This window comes from Halictus rubicundus, chromosome 6 (genome assembly GCF_050948215.1).
Source record: "Halictus rubicundus isolate RS-2024b chromosome 6, iyHalRubi1_principal, whole genome shotgun sequence".
In the NCBI taxonomy this organism is placed as follows: Eukaryota; Metazoa; Arthropoda; class Insecta; order Hymenoptera; family Halictidae; genus Halictus; species Halictus rubicundus.
This window is the reverse complement of record NC_135154.1, coordinates 8,645,417-8,666,260: the sequence shown is the minus strand read 5'-3', so window position 1 is coordinate 8,666,260 and position 20,844 is coordinate 8,645,417. Positions and strand designations below refer to the sequence as shown.

Genomic DNA, 20,844 nt, shown 5'->3' with positions numbered 1-20,844 from the left:
ACAGTAAAAACGTCAGAAAAATTTTAAAATGCTGTTACATTATTTTCAACCAATTAAACATATTAAGAAAGAAAATAAATTTCTATTTCACTCCAGTTTGTTGCAATTCAGGTAGATAATTTTTATTTTGCATAAAGATCCGCAGTCCAGTAATTACTATTTTATAGTATATTTTCAGTGTTCTGCAAAATATGGCACAAAACGATAAACTATGTATTGTTACTTCAGGAACCTACCGAGACTTGCAAATTACCTGCATATTTTAGTTTTTCCGCTTTATTATTTAAATATCCACGTATTCAAAGTATGTCTAATTAGGGCCTTTGGGAGCGAATAAATCTTAGCAGTTCGTTAGTAAACTCGCAAGAAGAAGCCATAAAGGAGAGCGAAAGAAGTATGTCGGCCAGTATTAATGGAAATTGTTGAGGGACATAGTCACAAATCATAGCACGTTTTTGCACTTGTAGTTTGCATGCTTGCAGTCACTTTTTATGCACTAAATAAACGCTTGAGATGCTTGTCTTAAATACAACTATGATTCTAAAGCACCGTGGTATAGTTTCTTAAGTCACAACGTAATCGAAGAAGGTTCGATAAAAAGTATCGTGCAAATAATTTATTTACATTTCAACAAGGAATTAAAATATTTCAGAATTATTTAAACAACTGTGTACACGCTGTTATCGAAAGAATGATACTGTACATCTGCGAAGTATAAGCTTGTTTAAATAGTTTAATAGAATGTGGTTGGAAACAATAAATTATTGTTCAGACGGTTGTGCAAAGATGTACAGAAAGAAAAACCCACAGCAATCTTTTAGGTGAAACAGAGAGATGACTATAATAGGAGAAGAGAGCTGTATGGATTGTCAAAATAAATAAAAAATGTTTGTATTGGAAGCATTTAAAACATGGGTCGAATACAGAAACGACCATAATTTGTTTAATGTGTGTGTTTATATTGAAGAAAATTGTACACGTACCTTTTTATTTTCGTCAACGTAAAACATGTTGACATCTTCTTGCTGGTAGCATTTTTAAGAGTGGAGGAGCACAACCTCTTGATCCAAGAAAAAAAGAATTTTTACCAAAATGTTATAATTCAATTTATCAACCGTTCTCACAAGTTACATTTGTGAAGATCTTGACTACACTTTACTGCAGGAAACCAGAAATTTTTAACGTTTTTTAATGCAATCCTGTAGATTTTGACAAGAAAATCAAGTTTGAACACGCACAACTTTTGAGCCAGTGATCTCCTAGTATTGAAACTTCGATTTCCGACATTTTCTCGCCAAAATCTACAAGATTGCATTAAAAAACGTTAAAAATTTCTGGTTTCCTGAGATAAAGTTTAACCAAGATCTTAATATTTGGAATAGAAAGCTTAAATTTCTCCCCACAAAACATATCTCTTAACCATGCTATATCAAAATTTTCTGGATTTCCGAAAGAAAAACTCCTATTTTCGTTTAACCAGAAAATAAGAAATTAAAAGAACTCTTGTTACAAAAGTAATTTACAAAAAAGAGATCGTTCCGTTCAGAATACCATAACTTCTTCAATTCTTCGAATTTCTGCATCGAACCTGCTCTATAATCTCCCGAAAACGTTACTCTCAACTACGGACAAAAAAAGATCGATTTTCCAAAATCTCCAAACGGTTGCAGCCCCTGGCGGGACACTGATCCGAGAAAAGGGTGATTCAACATGAACGGGTAGCCTTACATTCCATGATCATTTATTTCGGTTACAGAACAATGCTCGCATCGGGCAGTTGGTTTCTCTGTTCTCTTGTTTCGTTCGTGTATGTACAGGAACGTCCCCGATGTGCGCGAGGGGACGATTATGTCAATCTACGGTTCAGAACGCTTGGGAGAAAGGCGCGAAACTTGGAAAAGCGGTCTCCGCGTCGTCGGGGAATGTTCGCGGGGGCGGCCATTTTCGTCCCTTTCTCCCCCGGCGATCGACAGATCAAGACGCATATTTAATCCTAAGACGAGAGAGTATTGTTAAACGCAAAATGCATCTGGATAGTACGTTTCACGGACAACAAGTTGCGGTAATCACGTTGACGCGCACGGAAAGCGTTCCGACTTCGCTCTGAAGTCGAGGTTCTCGTCGATCGGATCGACAGATCCCCTGGGAATCTGGGGGGATGTCCGTGCGCGCCGTTCGATCGGTGAACAACGCTGGCAATGATCAAAATCTGACGATCCAGGCGGAATCGCCGACGATCGCGGCCGATCTCCGCGAAACAACGATTCTCGATGAACGGCTCCTCGTCGAACCGCAGCGTTACGAATGATCTGGACGAAGGTCATTCTAAAGGTCACCAAGGTGTCCTCAAGAGACGTACCGAAGAGGAACTACTAAATGTTACGTAGCATCCGTAAATTAATTTTGTAAAGCTGGGTTCGTGACACATTTTTATGACTTCTGCTACGTTATGTTTCACCAGCAATTTGGTCCAGCAGATTCGCAACACTGCTCGTCGCCTCAAGTGTCCTCCCACGCACGTTGTCAGCACAAAGGAAACATACAGCATCGCCGAAATGATTACGCCAACGAATCGGATCAACGATCGCGCGAAAATCGATTAAATTATAAATCGATTTGATAGTTTCAATTATGAATCGATTTGGTCCTCCTTCTCTTAATGCCGTTCCTTCCCCTTAGGTACCTCTTTCTCGTCGGCGAGTTTTGGCTAGCTAACGTGGACAATGGTTCGTTTCGACTGTCAAGTAATTATGTACATCGCGCGGCAAACACAATCGACGAAGCGCGTTCTCCATTGTATATCGTCGAACGAAAATCGAGAGACCGGCTACCGAGAGGAAATCGCGACCAACTTATTTGTTCGTCACGATCCTGATTTAATCAAGTATCACCTAATCGAATTTCGCAAAATAAGACGTTCACTTCGTGCGATGATTTTTAATTCGGATTCGATTCGCAACTCGTAGCGCAGAATTTATTACGTAGTTGTAAAATGTTGTGTTTCCTTAAGAGGGATGACGCCTGAGGTGATTTCAAGTAATTTTTTCCTTTGCGAAAATATTCTCCGAAGCTTCGTTTAGGAGTTATTGACGAAAAACACGGACCAATCACAGCGCGGCTACAGCAGACGGAGTCCGGATCTCCGCTGAGTGCGACGTTGGCATTGGTCGGTTCGGAATCGGTAACTGTAGCCGCGCTCCGATTGGTCCAAGTTTTTCGTTAATAACTCTTTAACGAAGCCTCGGAGAATATTTTTGCAAAGGAAAAAGTTACTCCAAATGACCTCGGGAATCACGCCGTTCAAGGAAGCACATTTTTGAACCACCGATTTAATCTCCTCTGTGACGAATTGCAACAAATTTGAACATTAGAATTTTTGTAAATTGTTTAACGCTTAACATTTTCTGCTGCATTACGGAACACGTGTTGCGAACCAAAGTTTCTGGGATAGTTACTACACAGAATGTCGCCGAATGTTTTTCGTAACTGCAAAATTGAAATTTTTACGTGAAAAATTAGCGCAAACGGGTGCTCGTTTTCGAAGAAACCGAAAACTCTTCGACGATGCGTGCACTCGAGCACCATTCAGCTCACGTGACTGCTTATTATTAATTATTTTTACCTGCTGTAAAAGTTGACGAAACACTTTCAATATCGTCGTGAATGTTTATCGCAGATAAAAATAGCTGACGAGAAGCGGGCACTACCAACTATACAATAAAAAAGTGCATGTGTTCGTCGAAATTGTGAAATTGACTTTTTCGAAAACGAATCCTGCATCTAAAAATACCAGAGTATTGTGATGTAGCGTCACCTGGTTTTAATTTGTCGAAATTGTACGAATACAGATAAAAAAACATTGACATGTGATGTTAACAAACTTTAATTATGACAAAATTTGCGAAATGCATTTGCAAAATTTTCACTTGTCTCGTGTTATATCATTCCAAGTGTTTGGAATTTCAAAATCACTCACAATCATTTGATACACTAAAATTTTATCTATAACAAGTAGATATTTACACAAACTTTAATTATTTTATCAAAATCTGGACGAGGAACAAATTTCTTGTATCAACGACAAGATCGTTTACAACAAACACAAAATTTCGTGCTTCAATTAATTTCGCAATTGATAATTAATTTCTCTTAATATGCACGTTTTATTGCAAAACATTGCATCAGTGCGTTGCATTAATCGGTATAGTAAAATTACTATTGGTTTCGGAAATTCTACTTATACTAGCAGCTAAATATTAACTAAAAAAATGAAGTAAAAATTGTAATTATTTTACTTTATATTGCAGTGAAAAACCCTAAATTTTCTCTCACCTGGATAAGTTCGAAGACATTCTGTGCATGCACGCTATAGTGTTTATGGATCGAACGTGGTGGGCTTCAGACAAAGACGTTTAACTTGAAGTGGTTCTTGAAGTGACACTGAAAACTTCGGGTACGCGCGAATACTCCTCGATTCGTGTCCGTTCGATTTCGATTTCGATTGAATACATCGAAGGCAATCGATGCCTTGGAAAATCTCTTTGCGGGGCGCGGCGAGATAACGTTGACAAAATGTTTTTCATTTTCAACCAAAAGAATTTGCCAACAAGTTAATATATCACTGGGACAATGCCAAATTAAAAAGTATGAACAATTAAATATGATTGCAACTGCAGCGATATTAATCGAATTCTGCATTTTTAATTAATTTTCATAAAAATGAGAGGGTGCCACTTAGACCCTTGGTAACTGGCACGAAAATACTCATCTAAAACTTGATGGAATTGATGAAAATAATGAAAATATTACAATTTCCAGCTGCGTAACAATATGCCTCTAAAGAAAGTCAAAATTATTTATTTCTTTATTGATTTACAATTAAAGGGTCATACTTATCTAAGCCTTAAAGAAACTTGACGTTTGTAATTTTTTCAGGAAAAATTGGTGGACTCTTCCTTTAATCAAGCACCTTATTTAAAGGTAGACATAGTGCGCAACTTATAGTAATTTTTATATTACCAAATCTTAAAAAATGCCCAAGTAACAGCTCCTTTCTCTGGGCCATCAGAAACAGAAAAATCCTAATGCTTCTGTGAGTTAATCCAGTAGGTGAATCAAAGTTTGATCATTGATTTACTAGATAAAAAGATTAAAAATGTTTAAATATTTTGTTTTGTGTGCATTAAAAAAAGTGTCCAAGAAAAATAATTTTCGGTTCGTCTAGTAAATAAAATAATACATTAACAGAACCTACATCCTGTACCTTTAGTAATTCAGCAATTTTTTAATATATTCATAATTTTGCAATACACGTAAGTTTAAACGACGTTCAAAAAAGTAGTCCACTTTTTTCCAGAAGAAACCCCAAACCACCACGTTCCTTTCAGATTGTTAACCAGGCACGAGCCCTTAAATGATTAATTTTTTTCTTGGTTCACAAATCGATCATAAAAAATCGTCAACGTTATTATCGCAGCTCCTTGCATTACAAAGGATTGCCAAAAAGAGAATTAGCTGCGGCACGCACACGAAGTGCCATGAATTCGAAAACCGGTGCGCCCGCGCGCGCAAGGAATCATGCACCGTGATCGCGATGAAAATGATTGAAATACTGATTCTGCGAACATTGCGACCGCGTTTTGTTCTGACAGACGATCCTCGACGCTAATATACAATTACCCTGTTAAATAATATACATTGATCGGTAATCAGGAGAGAAAGTTACTCCGTTGCTAATAACGACACACGATAATTACGTAACTATTTATCGTAATTGCTTAACGGGGCTAGCCACCGATTTACACGTGCAGAATATCCAGAAACTAGCGGAATTCGAGTCGCGGGAAATTCGGAAATTGTTGTTCCTGTCGGCTGAAAGAAAAACCAAAAAACGATGGGAATCTACGATCGAGACGTTATTCACGCGCGCGCCGTTCACGCTTAGGTTACTGTATAACGCTACGTTTACGTAACAGTGCATGTTTATGTCTAAAAGAGTTAATTTAACGTGACGCATAAATATGTACAGGTATTTACAAAGGAAAGATCCGCGCGCGTTTAGAACGCTGCGACGTCTCTACGAATAACATCCGGTTCAACGATGTCTTGTTTGGCACAAAACCTCCTTCACATGTAGATACGCCGTAAATCTGAGGGCGATGTTATCATGTTGCACTGCGGACAGAGCTTTTTTGCACCCTGGAAAACACGAAAATGTCGACGTTTCGCTATTTCTATTTTTTTCTTTCTTTTTCATCTATGCATACATTCATTTGCAATGGCTCTAAAAAGGCACACTCCGATTTTCAACGATTCGTTAATATGTAACCCGTTTATTGATTCGAGAGTAAGCTGAACAATTTTTTCCGTTTTTTGTAATTTTCACTCAAACCTACAGTTTTTTTAGAAACATGCTCAAAGATTCATAAAACGTATTACGTGTGGCAACACGATATATGCGAAAAGAGTTTATTTGCTAAAATAAACTTGTATTAGTTTACCCTAGGGATGGACAAGTTGATACATTTTTTAGTTTTTAATTTTTCCAAATTTTTTTGTTTCTTTTTATTCCCTGTAGACATTGTGAATAGAAATTTAAAAAAATATGCTGTAACAAATCCAGCAACAATTTTGAGCAGTGCTGAAAAAATTTCCATTCTTTGACCTGTTCAGATTAAACTATAATAAATAGACTGCGGATCTTTATGCAAAATAAAAATTGTCTACCTAAATTGCAACAGACTGGAGTGAAATAGAATTTTCTTTCTTAATATGTTTAATAGGTTGAAAATAGTGTAACAGTATTTTCAAATTTTTCTAATGTTTTTACTGTTTTAAAGTACGCCAACCCATTTTTGTCATGAATGCATCAAATCCGCAGTCTAATAATAAATTATATCTGCGCCTACGTCGAGTAATTCCAATTTCGAATACAATTATTGTTGACTACATAATTGAAAAAATTAATTTACCTCGGTTCGAATAATTTAACAGTATAGTAGAACTTACCAGTGTGTGCAACCAACATTGTTCACAATGCACATGCCAGCAGCAGACGGAAGTTACAGGTTTCTTGTATTGTTCCTGCGAACAGAGACAAACGGAAACTCTTGTATTTTTAAACATTATTTCACTGGGAAGCTAACGGGATGTATAAGCTTTACGAAAAATAGACGTTGCGGAAAAGTTGTCGAAGCAACTAGTAAATATTTTATTAAATAAAATTATGTTTCTTGGCGGGAGCCGCCTAAAGCTGTCTAAACAATGTGTACACTAGATCAAATTATTGGAGCCACAATGCGAAAAGTACTACAATACAAAAGTACCCACAGTACTACTAAATGTGTATTTGCAATTTGCAAATATTCACTACTTGGTAGAAGTGTAATAAAAATTCAGTACAAATGGGATATCACTAGATAGCTGGATCACTAGATCACTATGCGAAATTGCAAGGAACTGGAGCCAAATAGGCATTTCATTCTTACTTCAATCATTTTAACACTTTGACTGCCAAACTAGAAACCTCAAAAATTCCATAAAATCAAAGTGAGTTATTTAATGAAATAAAAATTGAATAAAATTAAATGTATGATACTGACTAGTCCTCCTACTTTCTTGCATTTTACAGATCCTAATAAAATTTGGTACAATCAATATATTCACGTAAAAATTCATTTTAAAACCTGGACATGACAGTGAACGCGTTAATAAATATGAATAAGGCTGAATTTTAACCTTTCTACTGTTTCAAGCCCCCTTTTTCGCAATAAATACATAAAATCTGCTAGTTATCATTTAACAATTGGTCGTTCCAATGCAGAGTCGTCGACAGAGATGTGGCTCTAACAATTAGATCAGTGACGTGGAACCATTCGAAAAGTTTACCATGCAGATGAGACACTTGAAAGGTTGTCCGCGCATCTCCGCCTCGAGTTCTCGGATTCTTCCCCTGAGAGCCTCGATGACAGGCGTGTCTCCGTCTCTTCTAGGCGACGACGGTACCCCCTCGCCTTGCTCGCTCTGACCCAGAGCAGTCATGGTCCCCGGCTCAGGCTTGACCTCGACCATCCCTTGACCGACTTGCTCCGGAGTCTGCGGCGTGTGTATCGAATTAGGCGCGTTCGGCGAGATCACCGCTTCTCGGAGGGCGTCTCTTTCTTTCTGCTCCCTCGGCGTCCCGTCCATACGCGGCGCGATCACGTCGGCTTCGGAATACTGAGCTGGTCCAAACTCGGCCACATCATCGCCGTCAACCACCAGATCAACGTCCTCGTCGTCCTGCTGATTCGGGCCGCCGTTCCCGCCGGCCGACGAACGATTGCTCGACGACGTCGCCAGACCTGCGGCTATAATAAATAAAGATTTGTTAATATTCTTCAGGGTAGCGTACAGAGAAACGTTAACCCTTAACGGTCCAATGCCGCCATACGAGCGACATGGCACTTCAAAATCAAATTGAAATCATCAAATCGGAATATACACTACCATCCATAAGTATTTGGACATCTTTTCAAGCGGAATAACTTTTTTAAAATTGGTCCTAATCACTTGAATCTGTTTTAGATGTTAGACCCACTAGTTTGCTAGAGAATGAGTAAACAAACATTTTGTTAGATTGCAATTGGTTGGATTGATAAAAAAATGAAAAAATTATGATTTTTCAACTTTTTTATCTGAGCCTATAACGATAATTTAAAAAATGCGTTTTGTTGACTTCGGTAACTTACTTGCATACTGAAAATTTCATGAAAAGGTGTCCAAATACTTATGGACGGTAGTGTATATTAATAAATTTTCACTAAAATATAAATATTTTCCTTTCCATGCTTGATATAAAATTGTTGAGTCCACAGTTTCTCTTCGTATGAAAAATAGCTTGGATCCGGTGGGAAGTAAACTTGAAATACTTCCGGACCGTTAAGGGTTAACCCTTTGCACTCGAGTGGTGACTCTGAAGCGCCACTGAAAATTGTTGCGGCATTATTTCAGAGAAATTACAAAACATATTACAAAATATTACAAAATTTTGATTTAATAGATTACTAAACATTTAAATATCATATGTGCAAATCTGATCAGTCTCGTATGAATAAAATGAAAATATTCTAAGACGGAAGAAAGATTTAATTTTGGAATTAAAATAGCACCGAGTGCAAAGAGTTAATAGTAATCTTACAGTGTTGACGATTGCAAAAATTCATCCCTGATTCTCAAAGACTACACAGCCTTCTCTGAAAGCGCGCAGGTTTCACAAAAATGGAGTCCACCAGCAAAAGTAGCAGGAAGTTAATGTTAAGGTGAGATGTTATTTTGATTCGTAAAATTTTGAAACGTCGAATGTGTTATTTTGGGATCAGGCACGAGCATCGATCTAATAAAACGTTTCAGAATGCGCACCAGAAAATCCTCCGACAAGCATCGACGTGGCCCTGACTCTTCTTTGCCCGGCCCACTCGTATTCCTCGAAAGTTTCGGCATCGCCTTCTACATCGACCTCCTCGTCGTCGAGATTGTTCTGCCCAGCAGGATTGCCATTGTTGTGTTTGCTCAAACATCTTTCGACGTGTTGATTCAATTCCTCCGACGAGCCGGATAGCCTCTCGTTGCAAACGGGACAGGACGGTTCGTCCGCTTTTCTCTTCCGATTCTTTACGCGGATTCTGGCCTGAAAGTGTCAACGATTTAAAGAAAAAAACTACATTTCGAACAATTACAGGACTGTCAATTTCAAATTGTTGCACACGAGTTTCCCGGTGATTCGACGTTCGTGTGTTACAAATGTTTGATTCGGGTTACTCGAAAATAAATCGGGATTTTTAAAACTGGGTGAGTCACCCCAAAATGAATTTATTCCTTACAATATTTCCGCGTGAAGCATTAAATATTACCCAAAAGAAGAGCAAATTTAAATCAAATTTTTAATTCAGATTCTCCAAAAATAGATTGCGATTTTTGTGTGTAATGTTCAGAATTGTGCAAGCTGACACAAAGCAATTTTATTCGGTTCAAAAAATTTATGTAAAACATTTTAAACAGTGAACTGCTGATTGAATTGAAATGACAGTAGTAATTTAATGATACAATAAATATAAGTGTAGATATCAAAATAAGTGAAGGTAAGACTAAGAAACGTTGGCGTATAGAATAAGGAAAATGTTTAATGATGCACTTCTGTTTTCGGTCGCTTGGACACTGTTTCATAATACGCAGAGTTAGTTGCATATTATATTAAGCAGTACTAATTGGCGGCTGGGTAGACAGTATTACATATCTGTATTTATTTACCTGCCTATTCGCTTTAATCCTCTTGTAAGTTTCCCATCGTCCGTGAGGCGTTCCGTCCACGGACGATGGGGTGTGGTGCATCGGCCCATGGGGATGATCCTGCGGATGTCCGGGGGGTAAGTTTGATCTCGGGGCTCGCGCTCGTGACGACGCCGACGATATTTTGTAAAGTCGATCGAGCTCCTGAGCAAAGTGTTGCTCTAATTCCTGCGGCCTCACGGTCACTCCGCAAGCTGGACAACACGACGGATCCGATGGAAATTTCTTTTTACCTGCGACACAAAAAGATTTCCCCAATTTATCAAAAAAAAAAAAAAAGTTAAATTCCATCCATCACTTAAAATCTACATTCTAAAATTAATTTTCGAATTTCCTTTTCAGTCTACAATTATTAAAATGCGACAAGACTGTAGGAAACTTGTGAAAATAAAACTGGAAATGGCGCAGAAATTTTATTGTGAAGGGCCAAGGTCAATTTTCCATGTAGATGTTATTAACCTCAATATATATTTCGTATATATCATTGTTTATATTATCTAGCTTAGATATCCAATCTACGATAAATTTTCAGGTCCCCGGAAATAATTAAATGAAATTATTAATAATTCTCGAAATATTCACTGTCCCTTCGAACAATTTATTTAACAGATGAAAAGAAATCTAACTAGTTCGGATTATTAAAATCATACAAGGAGTAAAGAAATATTTGTTTGGCTTCTGCTTTTTGCGATTAATGCGAACAATTTTTATCATGCATAAAGATCCGCGGTTTAACACATACAGTGTTTACTCTATATATGTCCCAAATGCCTAGCCGATAAAAGTCCCAGAACTATCCCGACTGCCTATCTCGGTCGCCTCTAGAGCTGCGAAAAATATTCACTGTCACTTTAAACAATTTATGTAACAAATGAAATGGGCTTAAGAATGTCAACGTATCGGAGCTTCAGAGTATTAAAATCATTCAAGGAGTAAAGAAATGTTTATGTGGCTTCTGTTCAACACAGACAATGTTTACTCTGTATATGTCGCAAATCCGATAAAAGTCCCAGAACTATCCCCACTCCTATCTCGGTCGCCTCTAGAGCTTCGCTGTCTTTTTCTACGCTCGGTGTGGATCAGAGAATCTCCTGCCCGATACATGTCCTTGGTTAGACCCGAGTTTTGGACATACATCGAGTAGACACTGTAATTTAATAGTCCAGGAATGGAGTCAACTGCAATTTCCTTGCGATCCGGCGTCTAAAAAATCGTCCCCAATTTCGTTTGCGACAAAAGCTCGCGACGCGAATCGATTAAAAGATTTCCGCGGCGTTTACGAGCATCGTAAGTCACCGCGAAGGAAAAGAATTTCGAGAACGCCGACCAGTTTAACATACATCCCGAAGTGTTTGTCTTTCTCGTTCGTTTTCTCAGCTCCGCAAGTCATCGTCTCTTCCCACCGCCTTCATCGTTTTCACTCCCGCGCGAGTTTCCTCTTCTTCTTGTCGGAAGCACCGAGTTCTCGGCTCGGCTCGGCTCTTCCTTCTTTTTTTTCTTCGTCCCCCCTCCTTTCAATTAAACGCGCTCGCAAATTTATGTCCGCGCCGCGCCCGTGCCCCACACTCGATATTCCGTTTTCCTTTCTTTATTGAAACAGACACCTTCTGCTCCCTTTTATAGGTATTGCGAACGGCCTCGATTGGAAATAATCGCGATGCAAAATACCGGTAAACACGCTCGCTCCTTCGTTTCATAATTTGCCGACGGTCCCCGTTCGATTATGGCGCCCCAGCGCGGATTCGCGAATATTTCACGGGAAACGCTCCCGAATGCGACCATTTGTAATTTAGAACATAATAAACGACCTTTTTATTATCAATTCGATTTCTACGGCGCTGTCGTTCATCCGTATTAACAGTAACATCGCCAGAGGGATCAAAGGTGACTCGACCTTCTGTTATCACGATCATCGGAATTATTAAAATGTTCTCAATTTCTGAACGATCTTTATCGAAGCGGAGATTGCATGAAAAATTTAAACGTATTTATTTAAGTCCTCCGGTATTTATAAAATACAGATTCGACGAATCTGAAAGTGTTTATCAGCGAATAGATAACATTTTATATTCCACAATATTTGTCCGAGGAAATAGACATTTGCATAAACTCTCGCGGCCAGGTTATAAAACGAACGCTTCGTTTATTTAATATGGGTTTACGTAGCTGAGTGGAGATTCAAATATTCGACTTTCCCCAGCGTGCTCGAGAGAATCTTATTTCGCTGCCTCCGGTTCTTGTCATTTCTTTTAATTAAATACACGCGGGCCCTCTCTGTCTGTCTGTCTGTTATACCGGTTCTAAAATGCAAATCATAGCGCGATTATGATGTCGGGTAAAACGAGATACTGCGTTGAGAAAAGGGAGTAGTATCCTCGTTCGGTCGAAGTAACTGGAAAAGCGAAAGTTGATGTTTGCTTCGACGAACACCGAAAATACTCGCATACTCTCCGTGCTCACTATCGAGAACAATGTGGAAACCGCATAGGTACCCTCGTTCGAAATAGGACGACAGCCGGTCCCCAGCCGTCGTCTTATATCGGATTAAAACTGTATCAGTATCGGGGTGGGTCAGAAATGACTCTGGCACAGGCCTAGGCAGGAGGGTTGAAGTTGAGAATGCATATTATACCGAAGGAAAATGTTCCTTTTATTATTAATTATAGGTTGTCAAATTTATTTACTGCAAAGCAGAGATTTATGCTTTGAAACAGTTATTCCAGCAATGAATTTATTGTATTTACAGCACTGTATTTATATTTGTATCACTGTTTAACACAATAAGAAATTAAATAATTTATTTATAATAAATTTCTGTGAACACTTATGTTTCCGTTTAGCAGTGTAACGTCACTTTTCCAGAGAACAACTGATTGTTATTTAAGTGAATTTGCAGTTCACGTCGCATTGAAAATATTTCAAAGCAACGGAGAAGAAACGAGCGATTCAATTATAGTTCGTCAGCTCTGTTTTCGAAGGTTTATGGCACCAATTTAGATTCCTCTCGCATAGGTCACCATCTGAATGCCTGTTTGATTTAATAGAGAACATCACCGCAAACCCGAAGGGTGAGAGAACCGCACCGATATAGTCGGGTTTGAAAGGGGTGAACGTGGATTCCTTCTGGAACGGACATAAAAAAAGGAATAAAACGTTTGCGATAACATCGTTGCAATGATGAAATACATTTTCGAATGATAACATCGAAAACGTGGCACATCAATGCCTAACACCGTCGCCATGTTACGCCCGTTTTCCCTAATTTAAATATCGACGAAAGCTATAATAACTGGACACAACTATGATCATTCCCTTAAAAGAAATAACACAATAACAAATTTGGACTTATTTTAACCCTCGAAGCCTCTTTTCTTCTAGGATATTTGTGCATGATACAGCAGGTGAAAAACTGAGCACACGTTTTTGGTCAAAACAAATTGTTCAAACAAAAAAATTTTTTTTCTTAATGGATCCATTACAGATTCGAAGATTGAATCTTCCCCTTTACAACCACTGCTTGTAACTTAATCCACGATTTTTTCTTTTCGCTGTGTGATAGAACAAAAATGAGAAATAATGAAAGTGACCTAAAGTGAAATAATGAGTGACGACCTTTCATTCGAAGCTCAATAAATCGGCTAGAAAAAATCGTAGATCGAGTTTTAAGGGCTCGTTGTAAAGGGGAAGCTTCGATCTTTAAGTCCGCGGTGGTTTCGGTCACGTAGAAAAATTTTTCAACGTTTTTGCAGACGTTTCAATTTGCAACGTTTTGGATCGAAGGAGTGTTTTCAGTTTCTGTATCGTGGACAAATATCTTAGACAAAAAAAGCTTGAAAATGTTAATTTTTCGAGAACGTACAAGTGTTAAATTGGGAAAATATTTCCGCGGTTCAGAAATAAATCTGTTAATGGGGGGATTGAATAGGTTCGTGCAGCTGAATGAATTCTGTTTGTCGATCGGAAACGCAATTTGAAGCGGCGCGCATTCACGACGGATTCAAGGAGGAAGGAATTCCCGTATCATTGAAATATTATAAGCTGCGGGTAATTAGTTGAGAGCTCCTGTAGTATTTACGAGCGTTTAATCCGGATAGAACAATTAGTACATATCGATGGTGCCAGGTTGGTGGTTACAGATGGAGCATGGGGAACTACCTATCACGTATAATCCGGTTTTAATTAAATAACGGAGTTTCTCTTTCGCAACAGTTGCTCCCTTGCTCCCCTCACCCCTCCGTCACTCCCACAATGGAATCTCAGATTCCTGATGGATATTGATACAATAATGCACTCTCGTGCTTCTTCGCTTTTACAACGGGAGAAATACAATAATTGACGTTAAATCGAATAGCTCTCTCGGCGTGAACGCTGTTCAAATTACGACTTTATACAAATATTTTCAATTTACGAGTTTCTTCTGCACCTTAGATGCTTCATCATACAAAGAAGAATTTGTAATTACGTGTTCATTGAAGAATGTTGCTATACCTATAATGAGTTCAGCATTTCTGATGTATTGTTTTCAACTGATCAAAATTATTTAGGTACGGAAGATTTTTCCATGTAATCTCTGCTCTTTTGTGATCTATACATATACATATATTCTGTATATAGTCTATACATATTTTCACGTTTCATTAAATTAACTATATTTTAATTTAGTGCTTAACTTCAGCTCGGAAACCCAGAAATTTTTAACCTTTTCCTGTATAATCCTGTACACCTTGACGAGAAAATTCCAAAAATCGAAGCTGTAAGGCGAGGAATTTACTGATTCAAAAGTTATGCGAGTTCAAAATTAACTTAACGTGTTAAAATTGGAAATAGTGAATTACTCGCCTTAAAACTTCGATTTCCGGCATTCTTTCGTCAAGATGTACAGGATTATGCAGAAAAAGGTTAAAAATCTCTGGTTTGCCAAGGTGAAGTTTAACCTAATTTAGTACACGAAGCTCGTGCACTAATTTTCTGGATGACGTACACTTTGCCTGCTCAGGAGCCTGTTCTTTTGGACAATTTCAGAAGTAATTGTTGCATTACATTGATTGGTAATTGGTGAATCATGAACGAAAATGCTGTCAATTTTGAACAATTTGTTGAGAAACGTTCGACTGTTGATCTGTGGTTTCAAAGAGACGAAGTTCGTAGTGACTCGAATGGTGTAAGGGTAATTACGCACGGGACCGATCAATGAATCGGTTTTTGGAATCTGCGGAGAGATAAAGCCTAAGTCGATGGCACGCAGTGAAACATCTCGCTTGATGTTATGGTGGCCAGAAAGGGTTGTCGGCGGTTTTGCACCGCGGCGTCACCATTACAAATTCCCTCAGGCATTTAGCCGCAACTGCTGGCACCTCGATGGGTTGGGTCACTGCCCCTAGACACATCTCCACCATCAAACATTTTTTACCTTCTATCAAGTGCTATTTTATTAGTATGTCTCACATGTTCGCGTACTATACCACATATTATTCAATATGAAATGCGCACACTGCCTCTAGCGGTTGATCGGACGCCCCTCAAAACGGAATAACTTTCTTCGAATCAGATTTAACGAGTTGAGCTCCCTTCGAGAAGCTGGAAACATTTTTCTGGAAAGAACTTTTTTTTCTGGAAAAATTGCAAGTTGTCCAAATCGCGGAAAAACTGCTACAGGTCGTTTCGTAGTGTGATTAGTAGGCTGGATTTAATGCATATAATAAGAAAAATGGTAAAGATATGATTTTGAACTTGTTCAAATTGTTAAGAGAAGAAATCAATTTTTATTTAACTCCAATTTCTTGTAATGAAAGTTCATAGCGTTTTTAAATAAAAATTGAGATATTTATTCATAGATTTATTCGATAAGATATTTTCTGTTCAATCACTTTTTGCCATTTTCGAGGTAACTTATCATGTTATTGAAGAAACCTATGAATAAATACCTCAATTTTATCTTTGAATTTTAATGTACCCCCCACTACAAACTTTCAAGAATGTTTCTGCTTTAAAAATCCACAATTGTTCTGTGAGCTCCTTACGAGCCTCGTAAAATTAGTATTGAACATAGCAAAGAGTGATTTACAAATTAGCTGGAGTTATTATGCAGTGCAAGTATTCGTCTTATTTTTATTATTTTTTAACTTCTGTAAAGTACAAAGCATTTTCGGCATGAGGGTGTTTCCGACATCTCTAAAGTTCATAGTGTACTGCAATAGCGAATGGGACATGCAACGAACGCAGCTGTAATGACGTTTTATCAATGAATTATTATAATGACGATTCGCCGGCTTTTGTATAGAGCAATAAAACGTCGAAATGGTAGTCAGACAAACCCGATAACTGCTAACACCTTTCGTTTTGCGCCGATGGAAACGCACCTGCTGCAGGAACGATTTCGACTTTAATCAGCCGCTTAATTATCTTAATGAGAACCGAACAAGACACGGCCCGGGTACGTAGCTGTGTAAACACATTTCACGTCGGGAAAGCACAATGTACATATTATTCATATTAATGTAACTGATTGTTACGTGCGCGTCGTAATAAAAGCTAATTAACTACAACTTTTGACGGTGAACGAAATAAGAAGACTTGGAAAACCGTGGAATTATCTCACGTATTATTCTATACAAAATAATGGGAATGTTAATGCTCCATTATGCGGTCATGTATTATGTACAAAATAGTAGGATGTTGTTAATGTTTCGTTATCAAGTTAATTGAGAATTGTGTTTACACGGTTCAAATTATACGTGCAAGAACGGAGTATGTAAGAATTACTTGTAAAAGAATGTCAGATTATAATTGTAATATACACATAGTGAACATGTTTTTATCAAATTAGATAGCGATGGCTTCAGATACGTCTAAATTGTTATTCACAGTGTAAAAAGAAAAGTATATTTTCGAATATTTAATAAAGTGGCACATTAACTTTACTAAACATTCCAAAGATTGCAAACTGGAAAAGTATGCGACTTAACATGATTAATATCTTTTTACAATATCATTGACTAAACAGAGAACTAGATGACAAATTTTCAAAAATTTAAGTAACAAGTTTAGGTTCCTAAAATATAAGTCAGAGCGTATAAACATGATTTTCTGTGCTGTCAAATATGTCGGACGGTTTTCATTGTTCTGATTGCCTTTATTTCAACACGTACCAGTTTTAAATCGATTCCCAGGCTACCGTCATATCATCGACGTTAACCCATGCAGGATATTTGCAAGCTTATCACGCTTAAGTGTTCGCATAAGTTCAGCAGTTAAGGATACAAGGGTCTGAGGGAGGTTTCCGATTCGTTCACACGCTCAAGCTTCCCTAAGTGCAGACTTCCTGAAAGGGTCTCGTCTAAGGACATGCGCCCCTTCATGCATACTGAATTTTCTGTATCTCCTAAATCGGGCTTTATTGACAATTTCTCAGAAAAGCAGTTTTCTATGCCTCGGGAGGAATCATAGAATATTTTTATAACACATCTCGAACCGGAATCCTTCCCTATTCCTCCTATTCCATATTCGAGGAAAATGAATACTTCGAAAGTGAGGCTTCGAGCTTAAAAATAAGGCTTATGGTTGTCCTATTTATTTTTACGAAATTATTACAGTTTAAATGTCGAGAATCGCAAATGCTCAAATACATTTTGGATCCGCTGTATTCAATTTTATGTTATAAAATAGGTTATGTGCACTTTCATATACGAAGCTACAATCAGATACAGTGCCTACACGATTCATGTCAAAACATGACAATTATCGGCTAGAAGATTGATATTTTCTTTGATACACTGCTGAACGTAGAAGGGGACTTCTATCGGCTAGATATTTCGGACATATATCGAGTAAAGACATATACAGATAGAGGGGGAAGCGACGGAGGGGAAGTAGTTGCCCGGTCCTGACCTAGAGTATAGTGTTCGTGTTGCACATCAAATTTCATTTCATTGTCTCGAAGTTTATGCGAACGCACATTTGCATAGTTGATACTGAAGTCGGATAAAACGATTGAAACTGTAACCTAGAGTATAAAGTTTTATTCACTTAGGGGTGTAACTTTATATTGGTGTCTAAAATTTCATGTGCATACACATTTTTATAGAAGAAGCTAAAATCAACTAAAAGGATTGAAACTGTAACCTCGAGTGTAATAATAGTTTATTCGTTTTGTATATCTAATTTCATATTGGCCTCTAGAATTTTATTTCAATATATATTCTTATAGGCGAAAAAACCTAGAGTGCAATGTTCCATTCATTTATTTATTGCTTTAGCTAGTTTTATATTGATGTCTAGAATTTTTTCTGTGAGTGTACATTTTGTAGACGAAAGGAAAATCAGGTGAACGGTTATGGTTTCAGTGATCAGGAAAAAGTGAAATAGTGTAATGCTTCATAAATATTTGGAAATTTTTCTACGTTGTGAACGCGTAAATATTCTTAGTTTATTAATCGCTGTACAATTAATGGTTATTTTGCAAACAATTTTTGGAACTGTGTATCGAACGTGTAGAGCACATTTAATTGGAGTCTGAAATCAATGCTCATCAAACTTTCATCGTGCTAATCGTTATCGTGCGATAGATAGATGCCTACGCCGATTACAAAATATATTACAAAATGGAGAACTAGATGGAAAATGATCTTATCTTTTAGGGTCGGTATGTACATTAAACTTCATTAACAAGTTTACTCGAACGCGTTTTTTCGTCCCTATATCTCATAAACGCAAGCAACCTGCGACTGTAATTAGACGTAATTACAGCACTTCGAGGAAAAAAATATTCCGAACAGACTTTGTACTGAGAATTGATTGAGTCATTAGAGATACGTTGGAAATGTAGATTTGAGGAACCGGTCCAGCAGTTAGATTTTCCAACTTCTTCTTCAACGAAGCGTAAACTATAACAGGATAAAAAATAACGCGATCCAAGTTACGACCAAGTAAGAATATAAATGATAATGCTGAAGAACATATAATTAACTAAAAATGTGTAATCACTTGAAGATCCCCGCTATGGTTAAACAGATTTCGGTGCAGCGTTTAACTATTACAAAAGTGAAATTTAACCTAACAGTCGTCTGTCTAAATAATTAGCAAACACATTCTGCAGTTTTTATAACACGATTACGACACAACGTGTAAAACTATTCGGATCGCGATGAATATATAATCAACGAGAATATAAGTTGCACAACGCGGTAAACATTCTAAAAATGTTATTCGCATTTTATATAACACTCATAAAATATTACTGTGACCGTCGGAAAGCGGATTATAATTGCTGTATTGAAAAAAAAATGTTACTACTGAAATATAGTCGATTATAAATGCAAATATTACTCGTATTATTAAAAACCACGTGAATAATTATGGAGCATCTGTCTTGTTGTTAAATTTTGAAAATTTTTGTGACTCCTCATATTTTCAAAAATCAAATTTTTCTATGCAATGTTTTAATTACAGGAATCTCCGTTTCGTCATAAAAAAATATTTCCCACAATATGCACAAAATATTCCAAACATTTCTAAAATTACATTAAAATTTCCTAACATTTCCAAAATTAAATATTAAATATGCGCAATACATAAGCATCAAATTACAAGATAAAATTCAAGAAAGAATTTCCAATAAAATATACGTGGTATGAAAATATTAAATTAATAATTATTGTTCTATAAATTAAATATGCTAACTGATAGCACAGAAGTTAAATTTTTGTAAAAAGCTCTTTCATCCAAGGAACAGTAAATAAATGAAAATTAAAAATCTACTTACATACAAAAGCACCAAAGCACAAAGTGCAATTGCAAATTCAGTTTGTTACTTTTGTTAATATCTTGGCAAATGATTGTCACTGCACCGTAAGACCGTTCAACCCAACACATGTTTCCCAGCAGCTCGCCTTTTAAATAATAAATGTTTCAGCTATCTGCTCCTTTCCCTCGTTTTGTGACGTAATTTCAACCACCCTCCCACCCTCTACACATTCGTCCTCCCTTGTTACACTGTTGTTCATTTTTTACGAATTTAGCTTCCGTTCGTTTCTCTCATACTCCGTCGTAAAGATGAATTCTGCTCCTGACATGACACATACCTCTCGAGTGATGTTCCTGCATAAATTCGAGGAGAGGGGGTGGGGGGAAAACGTATTCCGTGAGAAAAGTCGAGGGACACCTAATTTGCTTTTACAGCCTTGAGCGAGCTTCCACGTTGATCAAAACACGTCGTACACGCTGGTAAGCCGATCGAGACAGCTATACCAACGAATTCCTCGCGATTTGTATATGCGAATTTATAAATTTCAAATTTGCTTACACTTTTCGCTTGCACCGAGAGTTTTCGGACTCAATATGTTCGCACGTTTGCGTCAACATTTGGAATAAATTTATTCGGGAAAGTTCGTTCCTGCAAATTTAATGCGAATTTGTGAATATGCGTAATTAAAGGAAACGACATCAAGGAGGCTATTGCTGTAGTCGTACATGTATAGTGACTGTGTGCTGAATCGAAGTATTTCAAGCAACATCGTGTCC

General features: G+C 37.5%; 1 protein-coding gene across 4 annotated transcripts in view; it reads right to left on the bottom strand.

Moving 5' to 3' along the window:
* Positions 1-5,963: 5,963 nt before the first annotated feature.
* LOC143355188 (E3 ubiquitin-protein ligase Rnf220) overlaps positions 5,964-20,844 on the bottom strand; it is a 211,016-nt gene continuing 196,135 nt past the window's right edge. For all 4 annotated transcript variants that reach the window (XM_076789803.1, XM_076789802.1, XM_076789801.1 and 1 more), the window contains 5 exons: positions 10,288-10,559; positions 9,400-9,667; positions 7,888-8,348; positions 7,009-7,083; positions 5,964-6,198 (listed from right to left, as the gene is read on the bottom strand). In XM_076789803.1, coding sequence (XP_076645918.1) covers positions 6,127-6,198; positions 7,009-7,083; positions 7,888-8,348; positions 9,400-9,667; positions 10,288-10,559 — 1,148 coding nt within the window. In that variant the 3' untranslated portion in view covers positions 5,964-6,126. The remainder of the gene's footprint in view (positions 6,199-7,008; positions 7,084-7,887; positions 8,349-9,399; positions 9,668-10,287; positions 10,560-20,844) is intronic.